Here is a 27,921-nt window from a genome sequence, read left to right as displayed (position 1 = left end):
TAACCCACGGATTAACTGGGTTAATTCTTGTTGATGGTCAGCAGTTCCACTTCTGGTTCCTTTTGGCCTTTCATCTCCCACAAGTAGGCTTGGGATAAATATCTTCAAATGAAGCTCTTGTATTTTCTCCTTTCCATTTCTCAGAAAGTTCACATGCCATTTTTGTTGCCTCTTAAATCTGTCTGGCATAAACCTTTAGTAGATGACAGTGCTCACCTTCTTCTGAACCTCACAAAGTCCTGCCACTTTGCTATCAGTTCACTCTATGATCTTCTGCTCTGCTTTAAAGTCCCTCTTTTGGCTATGATTTTCTGGGTGGATTGGATCTCTTCCAGATGTTTCTGGGCAAGTTCCCTTATCTGAGTCAAACAGTCACACAGGTTGAACATCTTCAGGATGTATGAAGCCAAACTCTCCAGAGGCTTGTTTTATACCAGTGGTTTCCATGATTACATCTGTTGGCCCTTTCACCTGTCACAAAATGTGAAAAACCTTTCAAGGCCTGTCAGTGAAGCAAAAGGAAGGCAGGGCAATCATCTTTCCTTGTCTCATAAAAACTTTCCTATTTTTTAAACATTTCCCTTGAGGCCCAGTAAAACTTTCAACAAGCCCATGGGTTGAGACAGTAGGGTGAGGTTTTAATCACCTTAATCCTCAATTCTTTATATAAAAATTTAATCATGCTTTTTGTAAAATGTGTACCTGGACTTGTCAGCACCTCCAATGGCATTCCTGCCTAAATGAACAGCTGGGTCAGGACAGGATCCATCCGGTGAGTTTTTATTTCCCTAAGCAAAAATACCTCAGTGCAAGATGTAACACAGTTGCTCAAGAACAAGACATAAATCATGTTCACATGACTGTACCTCAAGGGTCCTCAAATGTCCATATCACAGATATTCTATCAAACAGGGCTTCCCTAGTGGGTAAGATTACAGGGAGCCCATAGATCTTTTCCCCCTGAGGTCTTGTTTTTATTGACACTCAGGACAAACCTTGCAAAAGTCCACACAAAATAGTATGTACCAGGTCAAGAACACTCTTTGGCTACAGGTTTTCTGACGACTCATATATCTAAGCAAGGGGATGAAATCAGCAGTGAGCACATACTATCTGCTAATCTGGGACCCCCTCAATGTGTAAAATGTTGTTTCCTAAAATGTACAATTGCTCCCTCCAGGTAGATTGCCTTAGCACCATTACTCCATTTACCTTGGTAACTTGAGGAAAAGGGTCTACAGGGATAGATCTTATGACTGCAGTCTCTCTTATGTAGGGATTGGAAAAATATGTCACTTTCTCTGTACCTTGAACTTCACCTCTGGAGGAGAGAGGAACTAGAGAGAGAAAGATTGTTTACCCTTAGGCTGGTGAAAGACATCTAGCACTTTCTAAATATTCTAATTTGATTGTTTTACTCACTCTCAAACTCAAACTGTAGTCACTTTTCACTAAACAAGCAGTGCATGTTGTAACTAACCAGTGCATGTCATAACTAACCAGTTGTAACTAGCCAAAAATGCAGTGTAGTTGTAGCTGTGTCGGTACCAGGATATTAGAGAGACAAGGTGGGTGAAGTAATATCCTTTATTGAACCAACTTCTGTTGGTGAGAGAGACAAGCTTTTGAGACACAGAGAAAAAACTCTGTGTGGCTCAAAAGCTTGTCTCTCTCACTAACAGAAGTTGGTTTAATAAAAGATATTACCATATCCACCTGGAGGAATGACTATTATTTACAAACTCGTCTCCAGATTACACAGATCAGTATGATAATATAGACCAAAAATATGTAACATTTTAGGACAAGAAATGAAGACTATCCACCCAGTTGAAATTGCAGGAGGAATTTAGGCCATTTCAGAAAATAGTTTACCCACATTACAATTTGACTAGGATACTGGGGTTGATGCCCTTAAAATGTTCTGAGATCTTTTGTGACTAAAAAGGGAGATGACTTTGGTTTTTAATCTCATTTAAAATATAGCATCTCCCTTAGCACAACATTACATAACACCATGTTAGGGTATTGGTTTAGTATTGACAAAGAAAGAAGAATGCCATCAGCACTACTTCCTATACATTTACCAGCTTTTTACCGTTCTTGAAACACTTTGATTCTGCAGGTTTTAAAGTAATCAATTACGATTGTCTCTTACGAGCTTTAGGTAATTGTAAATCAATAAAATGTGGGAGAGGTTTTTTTGTTTTTGTTTGTTTGTTTTTGGAAAATTTGTTCAGAGTAAAAAATATGTAGAAATTAAGCATTAATAACAGGATCATTGATGCTGGTGTGGGAATCTAATAATTGACAGATTTGGTCTTTAAATAAGAAATGTGATTTAGCATTCCAAACAAAAAATGATTTCAAAATGAAACACCAAACTCCTAATTCTGAAAAATGTAATTAATCTAAAATATTGAATACAAAGAAAGGTTATATAATTTCTTTTCAACATTTGACATAGTTTTAAGTAGAAAAATACAATTATAATTTTTTGCTTATGAGTAAATCTGTGTTGAACTATAGAACAAAGGTAGCACAGGTATGACTATGTGATAGACGACTTTTCCCAAAGTGGTTTATATGGGGACAAGTTCTTTCAAAATAATTAATTTTCAATTTATGTTGCAAAAAGGTTTTAGATGAAAAATCATATATTCTCCAAGATAAGAAAAAAAAAAGGGAGAAGATTCTTCTAAGAAAGATGTGGGAAATTTCTTTTTTGCCAAGTTTTAATTTTAATTATAACTTTTAATATGCCTTATAATCTATATTGATTGATTTTTACTTAATTATGAGGGAAGACTGATTATATTTGATAATTATACCTTAAATTTGAATTATACCTTGGAATTCTACTAGTGAAATTAAATTTGTTTCAATACTCTAACCATTTCAAAATCTGATTTATAAAAAAAATATATCTCATGAACAGGAATGAATGGCGATGTTGTACTACTTCCTATATCTGCGTTGGGATGAGAAGACGACATCTCTTGGGAATGTTTTTGTGTATAACTATTACCTCCATCTACCACTGGGATTTGGGTTTTTAACATGACTTGTGATGTATTCTTCTTCTTATTTTGTTGGTTCTCATTGGACCAAGTCTGCTCCGACTAAAGTCAATGGAAAAACAATGATTCACTTCAATGGGAGTAGGATGGTGCTCTTTGAGATGTACCATTAGGTAATATGTGTTATCTAACAATAAATTAATAAAGGTTTTTAAAAAGTGAAAATTATTTCCCCAAGGGCAGATAATGCAGGCAGGCAAGAAATGCTGCATTTCACATCTCATGTTTTAATGGTGTTCTCAACACAAAGGGGCAGAAAAGTTTTCTGAAAGAAAGAACTACAAGGAACAGGGTTCACAGCTCTGATGCTGCTTCTACTGATTTCAGAAATGCAGGATCTGCATCCAATAGAACAAAAGTAGTGTATGACTATTTGCATTGTTGATTAGCTCTATTATGCGTTCAAGCTAAATTTACACATGCATTAGTTTCAATACATAAGCTAAAAGTCATGGCAATAGTCCCTAGGATTAATTGTAACATATATATATCTGTGTGTGTGTGTATATATAGACAGAGAGAGAGAGAGAGAAAGAGAGAGAGAGGATATTCCAACATGAGATATAAAATGTAGAGAGCTTTGGAAAATTTGATGTGATTCCACATCTTAAATTCTTGTATAACAGATGGCAAAAATTTCTAAAAAAGTGTCAAATCTGCTCTCTGGAAAGAGTCTAGAATTGGCCAGATTCCCACTGATTTCAATGGAAGCAGAATTTTTTCACAGAAAATGAATTTAATTGTTTTTTATGCTATTTTTACAAAAATAAGGGCTGGTTTTTAAAAAAGTAATCAGTCACCCATGATAAAACTATTACATATGAACCATTATTATAGTCAAACTGTTTTTTGTGAACCAGCATGCTGGTGGCCCAATTCTGCCTTTACTTACACTGGTATAAATCAGGAATAACGCCACGGAAGTCAGTGTAGTTACACAGTGATAAAACTGATGTATATGAGAGGAAAAGGCCCAAGTTATTACTTGTTGTTGTTAATGTAACTGTATGCATAATTCTATACACACATATAAGTATAATATACCTCACAATGGTTTCTTGACACATAACATATATTGATTTTGGGCTAAAAGTTCAGCTATACCTAAGCACTGCTCTAACTTTCCCCAACTTGTAGTGGCTCCCTAGTGGCTATCATGCCAGTAAACACTGCAGAGTACTGTGCACTCTGGCTCTGACATCCAGGGCCCAAGCATAATTTTTTCAGGCTCAGTACAAACTTGTAACACGGGCCCCCTCCCACACACATACCACAATCCCTCATCCCATACATACAATGTCATGAGCCATGAAATTTTTTTCCTCATCGTAATGGGGGTTGCAACCTGGGCCAGGTTTGCCAGCTTTGCCAGCTTTACACCAGCTGAGGATTCCCTCCACATCCTCAACTGCCTAATTTGGGAAGATCTAAGGTCCTTTTTGAAACACCTGGCATGGGCCAAACATCTTGGTCTGGTTCCTTCACTGTCAATCCCACACACTTTGGCATATTCGATGTAACCCCTATACAATGACTTTACACCCTACATTTTATACTTTTGCTGACATGAATTAATGCCTGATTTGACATTTTCAAATGGAAAAAAACCTACTGAATTCAGGCTAATATGTGTCTGGCTTATCTAGTAGTTTGGCAATGCACTCAAGCACTGCTTTGCCATTGCTAACCTTCTTTAAATGTCAATAATTTTCTTTCTCCGTCTGTTCTGGCTGTCATAGAAACTAATTAGTACTAAAAGTCTCTGGACTGGAGACACAACATTAATGTTCTTCCTTTCTTGACACTTTTACCCCCTCATCAATTCAATTAACTCATTAAACTGTTAATTTACTAACTGTTTCATGAGTACTTCAATTCAGCACTGAGATATTTATCTAAATTATACCCTAATCCAGCTAATTTTATTCCTTGCTTTTCCCAGCTTTTATTAATACAAATAGGACACCATTTTATTAACAATAAGAAACATAATTCTGTTTTTTGTGTGTCTTAGACAACTGAAACAAGTTATTTCGACAGCACTATTTTACGTAATGTTAGCAAATTATTTGTTTATATAATTTTATATCTCCAAAACTTTTACTGATTAAACTAACATATAAACTATATACAGAGATCATTTACTTCATCATGAAAATATAGCCACCTCTGATCTAAAATATAGTAATGGTTTATCAGTTTATAGCAACAGACTAACTTTGGACACAAAATGAAGATATTCTATTTAATAAAAATTGTGAGAGAAAATCAGATAGGCAGGGTATGATTACCCTAGTTGGAATTTGGGTAGGACAATAGCATTAATACCCTTATTTTTTATGAAAAGTAACATGAGATCATTATTAGAGCTGATTGAAATTTTCAATTGAAACTGCGTTTCGATGGAAAATTGGGTTTTTGACTAAACAAAATTTTCCATGGAAAACATCTGCATAAAATTTAACAGCACCCTTACTAAGGTTATAATGCAGGAAACAGAAATTAAAAAATTAAAAACAAAATAAAAAGGAGTGGAAGCAAAATAAATAGAACAATATCACAGCTTGAACTTCACAAATGGAGAAGAAACTACAGCTAATCAGTTTCGTGACACAGGTGCAACATAAATGCTTATCTTGTAATTTGGATTTCAACAATCCCAGAAGAAAAAAAAGCCATTGAGGACAAAATAAGCAATCACATTAGTCTGCATTTATATCCAAACACATTAGATTAATATTTTAAAAACTGATGAAGGACTTGGCTATATTACATCAAAGAAAGGAGAGAAATTTCCCAATTTTCATCATCACCTTGCCAGTGAAACGCAAACCTAGAATTTTGAAATATATTTCACCTCATGTAAATCTTGAAAAATACATGTTTGAATCTTTCACATTAAACAGGATTTAGCAGGAAACAAATCTGCAATGTCAACATCCCGTTCCACAAACTTTACTGTTTATAATAAGTACTCTTGACTGGAAGTTTACATGTCATAAGTGACACCAGAAAGGAGATGAACTATTTCTATAGATATAATATTTTTGTTCTACTAACGTTATCATATGCTGTTTGTCATCAAGCAATGAAAAGAACTAATATATATCAAGAATCAAAACAGTGTTTGGCAACTTCAGTGCTCACAGACTTCATGGGGACATAGGAATTACCACACTTGATCAGAGCCAAGATGCATCTAATCCAGTACCGTGTCTGACAGTGGGTAGCACCAGATACTTCACAGGAAAGTACAAGAAACCTTGTAATGAACAGTTAGCAAATAGCCTGCTCTTGGGGAAAGTTCCTTCCTAACCCTAATTAGTGGTTAGCTTATGTCCTGAAGCATAAGGGTTTATTATATCCCTTCTAAAAATCCTCCATACAATGTAACTGTGGATGTTCTCTTTCATCTAAGTATCTAATCTTATTATGAATCCTACTAGAAATTTAGCTTTCCTGTGGCTTTGAGTTCCACAGGATAATTATATGGGGTGTTATCAGTGTTACTTTTCTTTGCCCCTCAATTATTCTTCAGTGTAGCACTTCAGGGCTCCATTTTAATTATTTAGCCCTTTCAAGCTCAATCCATATATTTAGAAGTTTATCCCTTAAATCTGGAAATTTAAAAGGAGTCTAAGGACTTGTTTACATGGTGCATTAGTCCACGCCAACATGCCAGGCTCTAACTGGCCCATGTGGACCTTGCTGGTACACATTAAAAGTTTCCAACTGTGTGTTTGAAATAGGAATACGTTAATACGCACTTGGGAACGTTTAGTGCACACCAGCTGGGTCCACAAGAGCAAGTTAGTGTGCGACATGCTGGTGCAGATTAAAATTTAAATCCCATTGGTGTGGTCTAACACTCTGTGTGAAAAAAGCCCTAAGGGAGATATGTTTCCAAATTCAATGGAATTTGGTGCCTAACTTTCTTAGGTACCCTTCAAAATCCCAGCCTAAAGTTTTAGGTTCTATTTAGGATATTCTAACTAGATCTAACAGTTAGTCGGAAACTGTGAGAGACAATTATAGATGCAAAGGGAAAGAATCTCAGCTGGTATAAATTTTCATAGCTCCATAGAAGACCAGCTGAGCATCTGCCCCAGAATTCCTGATAGCATGGAAGATTGAGCCCACACACCTGCAGAAAGTGCTACCAGTCCCTGGAACACAGGCCACAAATCGCCAGCTTTTAGTATCTGGTGATGCGAGCAAGGGGTCTGAAACTACTCCTTTGACGAATATTCCCTCTCCCCTCCACCTCTGAGGGCTTACAGGCAAAGAACATTTTCAGTACTGTACTGGTAGTTTCTGCTGTTCTTTTGGCTGCTATTTTTTAGACATGCAAAATATTGAACACAAAGAGAGGTGTCTAACTCTTCTCCAGTACAGAGGTAAATCACATTTTAATATATTGTCTGTAATGGTACAAACTGGAAGGGCAGCACACACAAAAGTATCATTCAGGCAAATATCTCAAGCAGTGCACAAAAAATAGATAAGAAGGAAATTTCTACAAATTGAAGCAAAACTCTGTCCTTCATTCAATTCTCAGTCAAATGAAAGTCACCCATACTGAAGCACTAACTTTACCTCTTGAGCATATAGGTATTTCAAGGAAGTATTTTGTCCACAATGTAATTTGGCCTGATCCAGTTACCGTATGAGTTCTAACGGGATCACAAAGTAAATATGGCCTTAGCTTTTTTTACTACTTTTCTCCCAAATCAAATACAGTGCATTCCTGGTCATACATGTATTTTGGACACAATATTTGGCAATTGTGAGACTTGGATTGTCATTGTAGATTAAATGGAATTACAGTATCATACAAAATGAATATATAGAGGGTTTTTGTTAAAATATATGCATCAGCTATCACTCTAATAAAATACTGTTCTCTGTAGTATGAATTTGAGTTCCATGAGCATGAAGAATTTTTCCTCCATTCTTTACTCCTATTTTGAATTCAGCCTTTTCTTTCTCAATAATAACAAAGCTGTACACTTCTCTTTCATTATAGAATGCCTCATTGTTCCCATCTTGATCTTTCCCTCTTCTCTATTTACCTTCTCCTCTACTGCTTCAAAACACTGTAGTCCTTTTTCTAGGTAACAAGTCATTGTGATAGAGGACACTGGTTCTAGGAATTCTCTAAGGGAAAATACCATAAACCACATAAGCATTGCAGAGATCTGGTATAGCCACTGGCTGTTATCTTGGAAGATAATTGTTGGAATATTTGTGTGGAACTTGGTGCTGTTCCACAATATCAAAGTTCCTACTGAGACACTCAGATCTCAAACCACTGCCCACATTATGCTGTGCCCTTCTGGGTGCAGATCCATCAAATCTCCAGTGGGAGTAGAAGGTGGTAGTCAACAGGGAAACATTTTTTGATGGAGAGATACTGGGACTGATAAAACTATAGATAAGCCACATGTCATGAAACCCCATCAAACGTTCCCAGGATGTGAAATCCAGATTAAAGTTACTAGTGTAAAAACCTTTGCTCTACATACAGCACAGATTTCTATAGACCCAGGAAGGGTCAGGGCTGCTGGTTGTAGGTGTATTGTCAGATATTCCATATTCTTTGCTTTTGGGGAATGATTTTATGGCTTTAAAAGCAAAGGGGTGAATCAGATCCTCTCATTTAGCTCCAGATTTGCAAGAGACTGTTAGCCAAAATGCAAATAGAGTAGCTGACAGGGAGGAGAGGAAGGTGTTCCCCTCTCTTCCTCCCCCCACTCCTCCCCACCACTATCCAAGAGAGAGAGAGAGAGAGAGCCTCTTACTCCATGGGAGTGAGGAGACCCACTGACTTGAAGGGAAATTCTCTGTGAATCCTGGGAAATAAGCTCTCTGCCTACCCTGGCCAGGGGACCAGAGGCAGTACAGAGCATGGTTATTCATATATCTAATAATTTTTGGAATCCTACTAAGCATTTTACTTCAATACTATCCTGTGGTAGTAAGTGTCACAGTTTCAGGATAACTACACTTGTATTTCCCCCTCTGTGGTCCTCAAAGGCAACCACTTAGAGGTTTCCAGTTCCCAGCCATCAGTTCTCCTGGACAAAGCCCCACGTCTCACTCCCTTCTGACTGGGGATTTTAAGGCTGTACAGTTCTGTACCTTATACTGCAACAACCCCAACTAGCTGGTCTGCCTAAAAAGCCAGATCCCGTGCCTTGGTTTCTTTCTGAGGGCTATGACCAGTGTATTGCCAGCAGTTACAAGTTACCACACAGCTCCTTCTGAGCAAGCATATTTATCCTGCTAAAAAGCATACCAGAGGTCACCCTTAATTCCAACATAAGGCTACAACACTGCAAATATATATATATATATAGTCTGCAGTCACATCAGCTAAAAGAAAATCTTTCCCTTTCCAATATTGAAAAGTGGAGCCTGGCAGGGACATAAATCTGACAGTATACTTCTAGAGACAGTTTGCATAATTAAGAAATACTTATTTTCAAAAATCAATCCCATATCAGACTTTCCATCCTCCATGCAGGACGATAATGGTGAATATAAACTCAAATTCAGGGGGATATAACAGAAATGATGAGGCAGCGAGAGATGGTGTCGGCACGGGGAGGAAGTTTATCTTTGGAATAACTGTGTTCTATATGGCTTTCTTTGGGAAACCCTTCTGAGGGCCCAGTGATGCACTTTACTGCACATGTAGTCCCACTGCTCTCTTACTGAGTCAGGAACTACACAGTGTAACTAAGGTGACAGAATCAAGCACTGAGGGAGCAACTGAATTGGCTGAATAACTGCAGATATATTTATATATTCAAAATCCTGATATAATAAAGAGGACCACTGCAGTTATTTATGGGGAAGTCTGGTCACAGCACCAAGTCCATTCCTGTACAAGAAAAGATAATGCCTTTCAAGAGAGGACATAATGTATAAAAAATGTAAAAGTGACGTTTCCATATAAAATAAATATGAAAACATTTCCTGACCCAAACCCCCTTCTAAATGTTATTACAAAGCCATGTATCTTACATTACATATTAAGTACTATGAGTGAATACATCCTTTAAGTCATACAATGCATCTACTGGTCTAAATATTCAGAACATAACAGTATAGTTTTCCTTTTGTTCGAATTAATTTTAAATCTTTTCAGTAATAGACTTCCATTTTGTCTAGGATTTCTCATGAGGTCTTCAAGTAATACTCTCACAATATTATATACAATTTTTGCTATCAGGAATTATGTTACTAGAAAGCAATTTACTAAATAAACCTGAATTCTCTATAAAATTAATAGGACTTAATACAATTAATGGCGTCTTTGTTTTCACATATTAAATAACCTAGTTTTACCTTATCTTCCCCATTATTTTGAGCAATGAACTAAACAATTAACATAGAATGTCTGCAATAGTTCTTTTCCTCAGCAAACTTTTATAGGTAAGAGGTCTTATGTTTACCATTTACAGTCTGACCTTGATTTATCCAGTCTCAGAGAGGACACTGAATTATTTTGTGTAATGGAAATTTAAAATAATCAAAATATTTTCAATACAGTTAACAAATAGTATATGACATGACCCACTTCCAGATAACAGGAAATTTGGATAATAAATTTACAACCGCATTGCTACATGTTCAACCTGATTGCTGGCAAATCACCACAATTAAATTGGAATCTTGTGTACTGATTTGACTGGTATGGTTATCTTTCTAATGGCTAAACTTTCACTACCAGAATAAATAAAAATTCTGATGTCTGTGTTGCGGAAGTCTTTAGAAGGCCAACAAAAACTATTAAAAAATCAGTTTTGAGGGCTGTATTACTGCTGGCTCCACAGTATGAAATTCAGGCATGGATTTTAGTGAATCTCCTTCTGAATTAGGACTCCAGGTACTTCCTGAGTCTGTTACTTCCTCTTTAACCTTTCTAAATTTGGCTCTTAATTGTTCAGTCCACTGGACAACTAAATGGTTATTTCTCACTTTTTGAAGCAGTGAACACTACATTTGATCAATTAACCCCTATATCTTAAATTTTAGCAGTCAAAAATGTTTTATATTATAGTGGTTTGTGTGTTTGCAGCACTTCTTTCAATTACATTACAACAGACAAGCAAGAACCTCTTAGTGAAACAAAAAAGCCCTCTCCATGCAATTTTCACTCATCTATATCAGCCTAAAAGGATATAAAATGTTTCAGATTAGCATATTTTGCTGCTTTTCAAAACAAAACGCCCTTGCCTTAGAATGATAATCTTGCTCCAGCCTGGAATCTGATCCTGCTGCCTGTTTGTACTTGCTTATTTTCATTTGGCGATTTCTTTCTTCTACATCCATAGCACCTGTTAAGTAAAAAAAAAAAAAAAAATAAATAAATAAATAAATAAATAAATATGCAATTAATTTTCAGTCCTGAGTTTAAAGTGATGCTCATGCAATTTCTAATAGAAGGGATACAATCTGACTTTTGCTTAAATTACTGTGTATGTATTTCCAGGTAAAGTAAAAACGTTTTAAAATTATAGTTTTGTGGAAAACTAGGGAGAAAAGCCGTAATTGCAAGAGATAGTAGTAGAGAATAAACCATTTTAACAGAACCTTGACAGATATTTTATTCTCCACAGTTCATATTAACATAACTTTCAAATGAGGAGAGAATGTTAATGGAATAGAATGTTTCACTGAATAGTTTATTGCTGCTACAGGAGAAATCAAGGATTTTATTTAAAGAAAATAAACAATAATGCAAAGGCAACATGTTTATTTCCAAAGAAGATATTGATCTTGTGACATGTTCTATTATGGTGACTTTAGCTCTTTTATATGAAATGACTGATTTAAGGGTCTGTCAGTAAATAATGGTCATTAGAAATAATCTGATTGGTTGGCCTAGTTTTGATTTACCATAATTTAATATATGCCAAAGAATTTTTAAAAATTAATTTTGGAAAGGAATATTAACAACCTGCCCAGTGGTGTTGCTGTATCACTTTGCAATGACATTCAGCTTCAAGAGTGATTACAGGATTCACTCTTCCTGTGCTATAGGAGATCAAGCACATAGTTAGCCTCAGTTTGGAAAATGGGTGCTTGATGTCTCTCAGGGAGCAGCCTTTTCAGCCAACCCGCAGTAGCTGAAAGTATCAAAAATGCCAAAAGAAAGTACCAAAACAGATGTGTGAGAGAGAACACTGGAGGTGGAAAAATGAGAAAGTAACAGCCCGGAACAAAATGGTGGGCAAATGCACAAGCAAAAAGGGGCTATCTCCAATCAAACAATATATAGATACATACTGTGTATCTAAATGGTTTTCCTCCCACTTATTCTGATGTAAATCAGGAGTAACTCCATTGCAGTTACACCAGTGTAAACAAAAAGAAGGGAGTGGAGATTCAGGCCTAAAGTTTTTAGCTGAAGCAATGTAACTAGTAGTATTACTTTTCCTACAGTATTGTGGCTAAGTGACATTAGTTTTGACTGACATATCTTACAAACTATACATTTTTCTGAGAAAGATAAAGATTTGCAAAGGAAAATTTCATTTCTGAATGGAAGCTGCTGTGTACTCTGCACTGTTGAAAATCAGGCCATTTATTTAGGCACCTAAATATAGAATGAAGAGGAGCCTAAATTTATTCCCTCTTATGTATCAGTGAAGTCCCACTTAAACCCTAACCCTGGGTCATAAGGAGAAATCTAAGTGGTAAAACATGTCCAAGTGGAGGCCTCCTAAACTATGTTTTGAATATCCTCTAGCGGTAGTTGTACTGATGGCACTACTTGGTACAAGAGATGCTGGTTGACTACGAAACGTGAAACTCTTAAAAGGAAATTGTGAAGCGAGGAAGGGCATGGAAAATAAAAAATAAACATGATGTGCTGTCAGCAGCATGCCCTTATGGTCTCTGCTTATCCTTAAAAAAAAATTACCTAAAAGAAAACCGTACACCCCAAATTCTAATTCTGGAGCTGAAAAATCAAAGTGAACAACGAATAAACAAGAAGAAAATGCTATTAGAGGAATAGAGGCAGCTGATGATAAATCCTAAAAGAAGATAAATCTAATATATTCCACAACATTTAAATCAGCTACTATATAAACCTGAAACAATAGTTGGCAAACATCAATGGATCACACTGATTCTTTGGTAATTTTCTATTTAATTAAAGTGCTTTTGTTACTGATTAACTTTCTTTTTCAATAATTATTTTATTTTCTACTTTGAAAAGAGAGATGCAAGTGCTTTGATTAATAGATTGAAAGGTAGTTGGATTTCTTTATAGCTTCTAAAAAGCACAGCTAAATGCTTCCTCACTTGGAATATTTTTCTTCTCTTTTCAATGACAGAAGCAACACACCAGTGTCACTAACGATGAAGGAAAACACTCCACCCCAATTTAAAAAAGAAATAGATTTCCATGGAAACAGAATATTTTGCAGATTAACCTATACTTTCTTGGTGTTTTTAATGAAAGGAGAAAGGGATGAAGGGTAAAATATTAGCATTTTGGTTGTGCCCTCTTATGAAATTATCATTTCTGTTAAATTTGGCAAGAGTCTACATTCTGTCATTTTTGCCATGAAAAACCGAGGAAATTGTAAGAAATGAAGAAATATTACCTTTTGGTCAGATATAGAAAATCTCACAAATATTTTTAATATTAATTTTTATATATGAACATTTGACAAAGTGAAAGCTGATACTTTGCACAGCTCCAACCCTACTATGATACAGGCCCTGAACTTATAGCAAATATCAGCCAAGTGCAGAGGCCCTGCTCAAGACCCAATACAGCCCTTTACTACAGCGACGGAAGAACCCCTTCTGTTGCTGCAGTAAGTGTCTACACTACAGTAGTGCAACTGCAGCTCTGATGCTGTAGTGCTTCTTGTGTAGACATATCCTTTAATAGTATACAGGACCTTGTACTGGGGTGAACATCACTGATGAATTACCTGAATGAGTAAGATTACCTAGGTTTTTGTTTTATTTTATATTAATTTTAGCCCAATTTATAGACTCACGGCTGATTTAATTATGCTGGGATACTTTTTGTTTCTTGCAGAGAGAACTTTGCAGACTTACATTGTTTATAGATCCTATTACCTCTCTTGAGTCTTAGCATTGTTAATGAACTTCTGAATTCCTTCCTCCAAGAAATCTTAAATTCTACTAGTAAATCAATGAAAACTCTGCTACTGCTATTTATACTGCCCCATATTTCTGAATCACAGCTGGACGGGAAGATGGTGAGAATTGACAGCCATTTTGATACATGTTCTGGTTGGGAACAGGAAGGGAATGCAGGATGGCTGAATTGACCATGTGTCAAAAACAAGAAGCTGAAGTTGATGGCTCATTGTAGTCTCAGTAAGAAGAAATATATAAAAAACGGATTCAGACCAGCAACAGAGACAAAAATGAACCAAAATTCACAAAATGGAGGTTCTTAAGGACTGTTATAAGATTGCATTAATCAAAATCTGACGTTAGAATATATTTTTATCTAATATTAAAACATCTTCGGCAAGTAAGTTTTACGCACAAAGGGGAAATCCTGGGTGTGGTGGGAAGTTCATAATGCAGCAGATCAGCTGTGATTCTACTGTGCATGGAACTGATAGGCAGCAAAGCCAGCTCTGCAGGGGTCACTGAGCACTGCAGGCTAAATTCACCTGTGACCCATTGCGTGGGAATACAGGAGAGAAAAGGTGTTGCTAGAGTGTCGAGATCTACTGGTATTCAAAGATTTGTATAGAGAGAGTAGCATCTGTCAGTTGAGCTGTTACTTCTGAACATAGCCTGCAGTAGTGGGCATGAATCAGCTCCATGCAGGGGCGTAGCCAGATGTGCAGGGCCTGTGGCTGACAGGGGTGGGCCGGCGAAAAAACATGAACTTCCTGCTTCCGGTCATGTAATTTTCTTATGCTGTGCACCTCCTTCTCAGAATTTTACTAATAGATAATATTCTATAGGTGACAGATGAAAAGTGGCTGGCGAAGAGCCAAAATAGCTTGTCCTGTGTAACTTCTTCCCAATCCTGGCAGAGTGTATGTGTCCAGGGGAAGTGGTCATGGCTGTGATGCTGCTAAAATTCATCATACCAGGCTACAGAATGGCAACTTGGGGGTGCTTGAACCTGGCCACAGTTTACAGCAGCCCTGAGAATGTGCCGGCAGGCACCAGACGCACTGCTCCAGCACAGCTTACAATCCAAGTTTCTATTTTTATCCTGAATTAAAGATTCAACTATTTCAGTGTCAGGTTCCTGGATTTTTTCCCTACTTTGGGAAATTAAATGTTTGCTTCATGTTAACAGTTTTAAAAAGAGGCTTTAACTAGTGACGTGGTTAATATCTAATTTATCCCAAGCCCAATTGTGTACAGAGTCAGATTTTTGCATGCAAAGGAGACAAACGCTCATTCAACTATATCTGTAATGAGACAGTATAAATTTGATTACCTATTAAGGTCAAGTAGAGGTTTTATTCTCCAGGGAAACCCCAAAATGTATTTCCTATGTTATGTTTTCTACTCCTAATTTTGCATCCATCAAAGGAAGAACAATGCTGTATATCAGCTGTACAACACATATTCTATCTAAATATTGCAGCTCTACATAGTCTAGAGGGCAAACACACTAAGAGGTTTTGAATAAACTGCCCTACCTGCATTCCCATTCTCTGGATCTGCTTTCTTTTCTTCTATAAACAAATGAAAGCAATGTGTAAACCAAAAACAAAGGGGGAGAAAGAATGCAGAAAATAATAATAAAAGTAATAGAAATTATGCATTAAAATGAATAAAATCCATCAAATTCATTTAAATTCATGACTTTAGTCAACCAAGTAAAGTGCTCCACACTCAGAAATGTACTCACGGCATACTAGCATTTACATTTTTGCACCCTTATTAGAGACTTTCTAGAGGGAACTGATGGGTATTTGTGCACTTCCACTCTCATTAATACAGTCCATACAAAAGACAGCAAGGCAGGTCCAAACATAGTTAGCCTATAGTTCCCTTCAATAGTGTGTCATACAAAGAAAAGCCAAAAAACATGCTCGTGCTTCATGTTTTATGAAGCAAATACAGGATGCAGTCAAGTGGTTCAAGCAGGAATATTAAATGTCTTCGAATTTTTTCCAGTAACTACTTTAAACCTTTCTCTGGCTAACCAATTCTTGTAGCTCCTACAGGTCACTAGATTTAATAATGATGCTACTGTAGTTTTATCATAGTCTGAGTATGATGTAAAATAAAACAAAAAATACTATAGGCAGTATACAGCCATCAGTTTATGAATATTTTGAATGCAGATAAGGGTTGTATATGGATTTAAGTGTTCCTCTGGAAACAGGAAATGAAAATGAAAATGAATCCCTATCAAAAAACTTTGCCAACACATACACTATCTTTTGAAATCTAAGTTTAGTAATTAATATGTAAGCATTCTATGTCATTAAATTTACTTTAATTAGAAGTATATTTATTCTTCAATTGTCTCTCTTTCTCATCATAAGCCAAAATAATATTAATTAAAAACAAACCAAAACCAACACACCAAAAATCACTGAAATGTAGAACAAAAAACTCCCGCAAATCCAAAATACTTTATATCATTTATATTTTTAAACTTTTTTTTTTCAGAACTGTCACTTATTAGGGGATGGTTTCCACATTATGATTATTTATAGCTCACAGACCACCTCTGTGCTAGAGGAATAATACAAAAGATTAATCTTAAATAAATATCACAAATTTGATTTCATATGCAATTTGTAGTTTGCTATCAAAGGTAAGGGCCAAGTTGGGCCTAAGGAACAACTCACAGCAGGGGCAGGGTATAGGTGCATCATACAAAAATAGGCTCTGCGAGTGTAGGGAAAGCAAGGATGGTGCATCGCCCTTTGATGCAGTACAGCTTTCCTGTGAAAAACCACCTCTGCTGGTAAGTGTGGAGGGGCATATGGGAAGCCATCCTTCTCTGCTCACTTGGGGAAGTCAGTATATTACAAGGGTTGTTCTATATATGTGCAGATTTGGTGGGAAGGTTCTTTGCACCTCCTATCCAGCCTTATGCTCTTATGTACAGTAGGTCTTTGTATAATCTGACCTATAACATCAATGGTTTTAAAGAGACAAGGTGGGTGAGGTAATATCTTTTATATACCAACTTCTGTGGATGGGAGAGACAAGCTTTCAAGCTGCACAAAGCTCTTCTTAGAAGTCGATCCAATAAAAGATATTACCTCACCCACCTTGTCTCTCTAATACCCTGGGACAGACATGGATACAATAACACTGCATGCAACATCAGTGGTTGTAAGTAATGGTAATTAGATATTTAATAAAACAGATTATTTTTGCTCTTTCAAGTATTTTATCATTTGCAATTATAGTTATTTGTATTATCTCTCGCTAAAATTTCATGACATGTGTTATATAAGCCACTGACAAACTCATTTCATTCTCTTAATTAAACAACTTGTAAACCTTTTGAGTTTTCTCCACATCTTTGTTTTCTTTTATGCCACTGGGACAGATATTCAGAAAGTACTGAGCACCAACCTAATGACAATCAGCCATTTTAAATGATCTCAAATTGTACACCTTAAATTTGAGGCACCCCAAATCATTAGTTATTTTTGAAGATTCCAGCTCACAGATCATCTGGTTGTGTTATCTTTCAGTCCTTAGTTGTGTGAGGCTGGTCAGGGGATGGTCTCAATGACTTCAATGGAACTACACCAATTTATGCCAGTTAGGAATCTGACTGCCATTTTTAATAAGCTCAAGAAAATGCCTTGAAGAACAATTAAATAAGTGTTTTGAAAATGAGGTGTCTTACTCCATGTATATATTTGGTAAGAAAATAAGACTATCTGAGACTCAAATTGAAATATAACTGATAAGCTTACATAATTACAGCAATGCTGCAAGAGAAGCAATTAAATAAGTTTAAGTATTTCAGTATTTATATGATTATTTAATTAGCATTTTCTTTCCATTTTATATCTTTCATATTAACTAATATTTTTTGTTTTGTACTTTTCTGTGTCTTAAATTAACCTTGATATATAGACTGAAATCCTTATATTGTATACTGTGTATGACTAGCTGAACTGAATAAAGTATTGAACTCTAACTGTATCAAAGTTATCCACTTTGTCTGGAAAAGAATGAATACATTTCACATAAGTGGACCTCTGTACATTGTAAAAATGACCTGTGTTGGGCTTCAACTAGAACAGACTATAGGTCTGAGTATTTGTGTTTCTCTTTCAATATTCACGTATTCTTCACTTTGCTACAAAACAGAATAGTCCCTGTATTTGACAATAGTCCCTGTATTTGTAATCACAATGATCCCTAAGCCTGCATACAATAGTTACCCACTGCATATGCTCCTCACTGATATTGGAGGGAGCCTATTTTTTCAGTTAGGTTCTATATGTCTATTTAGGAGATGGAATGAAGAGTACAGAATGCTATTAAATTCATAACTGATTTTAAAGCTGAATGAAATATTCATCTGAAGTGTTTTTAACAAAATGTATTAGTACAAATGTGCCCAGTGCAGTAAAAATTACAACATAAGTAATATGAATTGTTGAGGGCTGTGAATATAAATACCACCATTGTGGTAGTGGAGCTCAGTTCAGAGGCAACATGATTTAGAGAAACGTGCACAGGGCTGGAAGCCCAGACCTCTTCACTTGTATTCTGTTTTCTGTAAAAATAAAATAAAATAAAAAGAGAGAGAAATACTGTCCAAATTAGTACTGTATTTTGTGAAAAGAGTTTTATGTGGGGTTTTTGTCAAAAAGCTAGAAACAGATATAATGGACTCAATTAATAAAAAAGCTTAATGAGTTGTTTTCATGTAGTAAAAAACAAATGGCTCTCTAATTTTAAACTATTTTATTACTTTTTAAATGTTAATGAGTTAATGAATCTTTATTTTTATAGAAAACTAGTATTTGGAAAATTGCATTATTGGATATTAATGAAGTTTTGGTTTTCTATAAGTGCGTAGATCTAAATTATAGTAATAAGCGCAATTGTCAAAGAAAATAATGAGAAAAGCTGGTTAAACTGTCAGCTGTGTGTATATATTGTACTTAGTGAATATGAATGAATCTCTTAAATGCTGGGTTTTTTTCTTTTTTAGTTTGCTTTTACATTAATATATCAGCTAAAAACACTGTGAAAATGTCATACCATTTATCAATAGCAAATAAAACACATATTAATAAAACACTGGCTAAGACTATTCCAAACCCAGGCCAGTACAAGCTTTGTAACAAACTATGCTATCATTTACTCCATGTTATCCACCGGTTATGATAGATTCTCCATCACTGGCAATTTTTAAATCAAGATTGGATGTTTTCTAAAAGATATGCCCTAAGAATCATTTTGGGGGAAATTCTATAGCCTGTGTTATACAGAAGGTCGGACTAGATGATTACAATGGTCTTTTCTGGCCTTGGAATCAATCAATCAATCAATCAGTCAATCAATCACATATCCATCCATCCATCCATCCATCCATCACTAGCTACTACAATACAATTGTTTTTTCCTCAAACTTATACTAACATACAGCATTAGGTAGGCGGCTACAAAATGAGTGGGGGAACTTCGCTTTAGGAGTGTTGTAGAATCATTTTAATCAATATCATGCTGATAAGAGAAAATATAAACTTTTAATTCCAAATGAAATGACTGTGATTAAAACATACAAATAAACTAGAAGCATGTCAGCATTAAGAATTATGGCCAACCAATAGTAACAACCTCTCAACAGATGCCCCAAAGCTCTTTGGGATAAGAAACACAGGTCATTTTCCAACCCAAAAAGATTAAAAATATATATATTTTTATAATCATGTAACATATTTTTCTAAACACTTAGGCTAAAACAAATGATATAACTATGGTAACTGTAGTCAAGTTATCCCCTAACCATATTCAGGCACCTAAATATAAAAAGGCAAGGAGACTGATTTTCAGAGGTGCTGCATACCCACAACTTCCATTTTATTGAGGTGCCTCAATGTGGGTTTAGGGAACTAACTTTTGGTACCCTATTTATAAAATGTTAGCCAAAATTACTGTAAATTGCCACACTTATTTCCAGACAATATAGAAAAGGAGGTAACCCTCTGGTAATTTGCTTTATAACGAATACAGTCACAAATTTGTATTAAAACAACTTACTAAAATAATATTCTTCTCAAAACAGACAAACATTTTATAAGAATTTTGGTCTCATTTTTTTTAAAGTGTTTTTTTCAAATAGCAAAACTAGGCTATATCAACAGCTCTGTAATCCTCTTACATGCAATAACAAAAAGTTAGGCTTCCTCAGATTCTTCAAAGCATTCTAACTAATTCAATTTCTACTTTCATTTCTACTCCTTCCCGCCTCCCCCCCGCCCAAAAAACAAACAAACAAACAAAACAAAAAAAACTCTGACTTCATCTCAGTTCCTAAAAAATATTTTACTATATGCCTTACCTCCTGATTCAAGAGAGAGCCTGGCTGGGTACTTGCCACTACTTTTATTCATATCCCATGAATATCACACACTTAACAACAGTGAAACTCTTCCTAAGAGTAAGCCAAGCTATGGTGCAACCCAGGAAAATGTCCATGTTTACCATCTGTTTCCACAGAGTCAGCTATTACAGAATTTCTCAAATTATTATATTGCAAGAGTAATGCAGGAAGTGAAGTACAGGTTGCAGTTGAGACCTTTAAGGACAGTCTTCAAGGAAACTAGCACTGCTATTCCTGGAACAAGCATATTGGCTAAACTATCTATTCTACCCAAAATGAGGAGGATGCTGGAGTAAGAAGATTGGCGAGCCTCATCCTGTACCTTATATTGTGAATCTATCCTGCTGCTCTTTATTCCTGTGATCTACAGTTCCAAAGAAACGGCTGGTAGTGGCTGGTATTCATGATTGTTGTACTACAATCAGGGGTTGTACAGCCAAATAGGCAAATGTGCAAAAGTTACCTTCAATGCCACCTGAAAGACCTACAGATATTTGACCCCTGACCTCTGGAAAGACACTGTATGAACCAATTCTTTCCAGGGAGTTTATATTATCATCATCTAGCTATGACCTACACACAGTATGAGCACAGAGAACTTGAGTAGCTGTTGTGAAAAGAAGTTAAATGTTTCTGGACAAGAAACAAAGTCAGTTGTTTTAGAAAAGGTCTCCTTTATTATTTTTTGAGATTGAAGGATCAATCACAGTTCTCCCAGGGGAAGGGCATGATGAAAACTCTTCAAGTCAGTGGAATCCCTCAGGAAGGAGCACATCTTTAAGGTTTTCTATTTGACAACTAGCCAACATGCCTTTTCTAGGCCTCAGTCTGATACATTAAAAAAGTGACCCTGAGGATATTTCTCATCAATTACACCAATTTCTATCACAATGCCTAAAACATATTTATGATGTTACTTTAAATTGACTGTAATTCAAAAAATAAACAACACTGCTTAGTAGAACAGCTGAAGGAGATGACTTGGTGATCTAAAATTTAGGACAGAAAGACCAAGACTCACTAGAACCACAAGTTCAAAAAATGACAGGATCAGCTCAGTTCTATATTCTTCTGAGCTAGATAAATCAAGTTGGTAAATTGCATAGGTTTTTTGGAGCAGGCCTTAAAAATGAAGTGCTGACTGTTTTACATGGACATTAAAAATCCTATAGTATGTTTAAAAAATAATAATTGAGGTTTCTTTAGTCAAAAGATCCCTTCCCACATTTGTTTTCTAAGATGTGTTGTGTGGCATTTGTCCACCCAGCTGTCTACATCCAATCACAGAGGTCATTGCACAGATTCCTGTATATACTGAAGAATAGCTCTGAGATCTGAAAAGGTAAAAGATGTTCTTATAAGAGAAGTGATAACCCGTATAGTAATGTTGTCTAACACTCCCCACTATATTGTTCCCCCCAGTTTTTTTTAAAAGAAGGGCTCTAATATCTCCATAGTTTGCAAAAGGACTTTGAAATTTGGCAGAGATATATTCCTGGGATCAGTGGGCTGTTTTTGGCCATTCTTGTGAAAATCCATTCAGATTTAGCTAAATTATAAACTGTCAAACATCATCATTTGCAGTCTGTGTTATGCCCAGTAAAGCTTGCTAGAGGCTTGCTCCTAAACTCTCCAAACACTGTATGTGATAAGCATGCTCCAGTCACACTGACCCTCCTCAGAGACCCCAACACTGAGCATGCTCCTGAGATTTTTTTTATATTAGATGCTCTCGTGCCTTGTGATACATTAGACAGCCCCAGTCTTTCCACCTCTGTCTAAGGCCAGATTTTTTTCTCCATTACCGTCTGTTTCCATGATAGTGACATCTTTCTCAGTGGTTTTACTTGTCATCTGTTGTTGTCCCCTTTTCTGTCTTCTACCAGGTGGTATCCAGTCAAGCGATTGTCTAGGAATACAGTTTTTTGTTATCTATACAACATGTCCAATCCACTTCAGCCTTTTTTCTCCAACCACTGTCTCTACAGCCTGCTGGCCAGTCCTTTGTAACACATCAGTGTTGGTTACTTTATCCCATCAGTGGACAACAAGTACTCTTCACAAGCATCTATAATGGAATGCATTAAGTTTCCCGTGTGAGTTTCTATCATTTGCGAAGTTTCAGAAGCATATAACAATGTGGGGATCACAATGGCATTGTATACATTTATCTTGGTTCTTGTGTGAATCTCCTTATTTTTCCAGATATTTGTCAGTCTTGAAAAGGAACCACTTGCCTTCCCAGTTTTGCTTCCATCTCCTTATGGAGCTGGCCATCAGCACTAATTATGCTTCCAGGATATACAAACTCAATAACCATGCCAAATGCTTCAATATCCATCACATACTCACCCTCATTGCTGACTCCTCTTTCAATGATTATGGCTTTCATTTTCTTTGGGCTAATTCTTAATCCTATTTTGGCATCCTCTTGTTTGACAGTAGTAGTGGTATTTTGCCTAGCATCATCACCTGTATCCAACAGAACAATGTCATCTGCAAAATTGAGATCTTGAAGTTTTTGTCTACTCCACATAATTTCTGTATCTTCCTATGATGTTGCTTTTTGTATCACATAATCTAACACAATGTAGATGAGGAGAGGTGATAAAATGCATCTCTGTCACTCTCCAGTGATGTATCAGATCAGTCGGTCTCTGCACTTTCTATCTTTATACAGCATTTTGATCCTTCATACAGTATATTATCCACTGACACTATCTTTCTAGGAAGCCCATATTGTTGCAAGATCTATAGCGGCTCTCTATGAATGCAGTTGAAAGTTTTAATGAAATCTATAAAGTTTTAGAAAAGTGTTTTCTGGTTAGCAAACCCCTTCTCAATCTGTCTCAGGGTAAAGTATGTTCCTCAGTGTCTCTCTCTATCATTCGCAAATAGCCACTTGTATTATTCACCATATTCACCAACACTGGGGAATGGGGAAATACGTTGTCCCCATCCCCAAACTTTTACAACGGTTATATTCCTATCTCCGAAAACCTCCAAAAAGCAAGCAGCAATCAAGAGATTCTTCAACCAACCTAAGAAGGCGAGCAATTCTCACTGGCAACTTCACATTAAGAAGAGTGCACAGAGAATTTAACATGGAACACAACAACAAAAGATGATGTGCTGTCTCCCTTCAGCAAAAATATGAGCTGTAAATGCAAGAGTGGGTGGAAGTACAAAGTCAACTAAGTTTCCACCGGTGATGATACACATTGGAATCTGACATGGTAAGATGTGGAACTACACAGTTTATGGTAGATTTCAGGGATTTTGGAAGGGAGCTGAAGAAGAGGAAAGTCCAAACGATATTGTGAGAGATCCTTCCACAAGCAAGAGAAGGCAGAAAATACTGAGGTAAACCATTGTAAACTCTATGGTCCACTGACATTAATTTTTAATACATTTTGGCATTCCAGGGAAATTCCAGAAGACTGCAAGAGTGCTAGTGTTGTGCCCATATTCAAAAAGGGCATGTGGAATGACCTGAGTAACTATAGATATCAATCCCAGGTAATATAATGAAAAAGCTGATATGGAATTCAGTTGATAAAGAAATAAATAATAGGAATATAATTAATAACAGTCAACATGGTTTTATAGAAAATAGGTCTTGTCAGTGAAACCTGTTTTCATTCCTTGATGAGCTTATAAATTTGGTTGATACAGGTAACTGTGTAGATGTAATATATGTAGACTTTTGTAAGGAGTTTGATTTATGAACAGTTGACATTCTGATTTATAAATTAGTACAATTCATTATCAAAAGAGCATTAAATGGATTAAGAACTGGCTAACAATATTTCTAGTGGGGTTTTGCAGGGATCAGTAGTAGGCTATTCAACATCTATATCAATGATGTGAAAATAAATATAAAATCACTGCTCACAAAATGTGCAGATGACACAAAGTTTGGTGAAGTAGTAAATAATGATGAGGATAGGGGAAGCATAAAATATGATGAGAATCACTTGGTAAGCTGGGCTCATTCAAACAAAAGGCTTTTTAATACAGCCAAATACAAAGTTTTACATTTAGGAACAAGGAATGCAGGTCATACAGAATGGGGAACTGTATCCTGTAAAAAAAGTGACTCTTAAAAGATTTAGGTATCATAGTGAACAAATAACTTAGCATGAACTCCCAGTGTGATGATGTAGCAAAAAAGGCTAATGCAATTCTTGGATATATAAACAGGAGTAGGGGTAGGGTGGTGATTTTCTCTCCATGTAGAGCATTAATGAGACTAGTATTGGAATACTATACACAGTTTTAGTGTCCATATTGTAAAAAGGATGCTGAAAAATTTGAAATTTGCCCAAAACAAAATAGCCACAAAAAAAAAAAAAAAAGATAGATAGATTCGAGTCCTGGAGAAAATATTTTGCAGTGAGAGACTTAAAGAGCTCAATCTGTTTAGTTTATCAGAAAGAAGACTAAGAGGTGACTTGATTACAGTGTACAAGTACCTTGACCGGAAGAAAGTACTGAGTACTAAACGGCTCTTTAATCTAGCAGAGAAAGGCATAGAAAGAACCAGTGGCTGGAAGCTGATGCCAGGCAAACTCAAATTAGAAATGAATTACAATTTTTTTAACAGTGAGGATGACAAATGATTGTCATAATCACTGTGAAAATTTTTTAATGTATTATTTACTGTAGCATCCAAAGGACTAGTGAGGATTGGACTCCAGTAAGCTAGATGCTGTACATCATACACATACAGAAGGAAGGCACAATCCTGCTCAGAAGAGCTTACAAGCTAATTTAATACAAGACACAAATGAGTGTAACAAACATTAGGGGGAAGTAGGAAAGGAAAGACAAAGGTAAGTACTTGGAGTATGCAGTTATATAGGCTTATAATATGCAAAACTGGATGATTCAGAATTATTTAAATGTTTTGTTTTTAAATATAAATAAATACAGCAATGAGCAACCCCCACTGACCCTCTGCATAGTCATAGTATGTATGTGAAAGAGATTATGATGTGATACGGGAGGAGTGGTAGCAGACTCTCTGGGAGATTCATCCTTGCATCAGTGCAAGTGGCAGGAGAGGTAGATCTACTAGATCTAGTAATACTACTGTCAAGTTCAGGGACTGCAGGAATCAGTGCAGCCTCTGGCACAGGTTTGGGAAGCCCTGAGTGCTTTGCAGAGGCACAGAACAAGCCGGGATCAGGTCCTCCTTCCTCCTATCCCTGTTCTGCCCCTTTCCAGCCTTCCTCTGAGTTGTTACATAAGATAATTTTGACAGGAGTTGAGAATAGGCTGTACATCCCTTAATACAGCAGATCCAATTCTCATCCACTTGGATGCACTGCCTCTTCGAAAGGACCTGTACAATCCCTGTGTTTGACCATGATGTCTGAAAAATGGAGCAACTTCTGTATATGTAACCCACTATTTCAATATGTTATACTTCCTCCTGAAGTGTCTGGTCCAAAGAGGATAACTGCCTACTCTAGCTTCTAGCTATTGTTATTCCTTTAGCTCAAGTGGTAGAGGTTTACATCGTATTGCTGAAGAGCTAGGGTTCACTTCTTTCTGATGACCCTGGAGGAAGGATTACAACTGCACATTACTTAACTTGTTATTTTAAACAAACCAACAAACCAAACAATACTAGGAAATTACATGCAAAAACTCATTTAATGGAATTTATTAAAGTTGTAAATTCAAGCTCTCAAAACTTATGAAATGCTAGAAGTAAGGTTGTCCATGCAACCTAAATTCTGTCTCTTTGTGCTTATTCATTATCATTCATTCATTCATGGTACAGTCTTTAATTACATGACCGCACACTATTTTGTTCCTGGGACCCTTGACTCATTCAATCCACAGGATGGACAGTGTCCAGGCAACTGTTCAATATTTCTTGTTTTATTCTCATCATTCAGGGTATGGCCCCAGACCTTCTTTAGTACTCATCATCTAAACTCAGTACTGAATATGGAATTATTAATTTCCACATAGGGTTTTCTATGACACTCATCATAGAAGTACCTGAGTGCCTCACAAATGTTAATTTATCTCCACAACTCTCCTTTGAGATACAAAACTATTATTGTCACTATTTCACAAATGAGCACAAAGAGCATAAGCCCAAAATTTGCAAGTGTTGACTAATTATGGTGCATCATTTTTCCAAATACTTAGCATTTTATAATTTTAAAGCATTGTACAGATAATAAATGAATCTTCACAACACAACAGTGTGCCCTTAGTGCCAAGAAGGCTAACTGCATATTGGGCTGCATTACTAGGAGCATTACCAGCAGATCGAGGGAAGTGATTATTCCCCTCTATTCGACACTGGTGAGGCCACATTTGGAGTATTGTGTCCAGTTTTGGGCCCCCCACTACAGGAAGGATGTGGACAAACTGGAGAGAGTCCAGTGGAGGGCAACAAAAATTATTAGGGGGCTGAGGCAACGACTTATGAGGAGAGGCTGAGGGATCTAGGCTTGTTTAATCTGCAGAAGAGAAAATGAGGGGGTATTTGAGAGCAGCCTTTAACTACCTGAAAGGGGGTTCCAAGGAGGATGGAACTAGGCTGTTCTCAGTGGTAGTAGATGACAGAACTAGGAGCAATGGTCTCAAGTTGCAGTGGGAGAGGTCTAGGTTGGATATTAGGAAAATAAATTTCACTAGGAGGCACTGGAATGGGTGACCTAGGGAGGTGGTGGAATCTCAATCCTTACAGGTTTTTAAGGTGCAGCTTGACAAAACCCTGGCAGGGATGGTTTAACTGGGGTTGGTCCTGCTTTGAGCAGGGGTTGAACTAGATGACCTCCTGAGGTCCCTTCCAACCCTAATCTTCCATGATTCTGTGAACACCCCTGCCTGAGAGGTAGCTGGGGAAGTATTGCAAATGGAGAAATGAGATAGACAAGCACAATGAATTGCTTAAGGCTACACAGTGAGTCACTATCAAAGCCAGGATTAGAAGTTGGGGCCTCCTGACTCCCAACCCCATGCTCGTTCCTCAAGATGACACTGCTTTACTGCCAGAGGTTCCACAGCTCCCATTTGCTTTAGCTTCAATTGTGAGTGCTCAGCACGTGTGAAAATCAGGCCCTATATGTTTCATGTTGGGTTCCCAGAACATGAGGAACACACAGCAAAAGTCTCGTTTCAGTAACTCACATAGAAAGTCTATGGCAGAGGCAGGAAGAGAATCAAGCTCTGCTAGGTAGCATTCACTTGTTTACCTGCCTTAATGACCACAATCTTTTCTCTGCTTTATTCTTTATA

General features: G+C 36.5%; 1 protein-coding gene across 16 annotated transcripts in view; it reads right to left on the bottom strand.

Annotated features, from left to right (window-relative positions):
* Window positions 1-27,921, bottom strand: part of RIMS2 (regulating synaptic membrane exocytosis 2) — a 738,692-nt gene that overhangs the window by 97,619 nt on the left and 613,152 nt on the right. For 6 of the 16 annotated variants that reach the window (XM_067537355.1, XM_067537357.1, XM_067537356.1 and 3 more), the window contains one exon: window positions 11,325-11,425. The exons of the other annotated variants lie outside the window; for them this stretch is intronic. In XM_067537355.1, the coding sequence (XP_067393456.1) occupies window positions 11,325-11,425 (101 nt within the window). The remainder of the gene's footprint in view (window positions 1-11,324; window positions 11,426-27,921) is intronic. 16 annotated transcript variants of the gene reach the window in all.

The sequence above is a fragment of the Emydura macquarii genome, unplaced genomic scaffold (assembly GCF_026122565.2).
Source record: "Emydura macquarii macquarii isolate MOO-44397 ecotype Brisbane River unplaced genomic scaffold, CSIRO-AGI_Emac_v2 contig_383, whole genome shotgun sequence".
In the NCBI taxonomy this organism is placed as follows: Eukaryota; Metazoa; Chordata; order Testudines; family Chelidae; genus Emydura; species Emydura macquarii.
The sequence above is the reverse complement of the archived record's forward strand: the minus strand, read 5'-3'. Positions and strand labels throughout refer to the sequence as shown.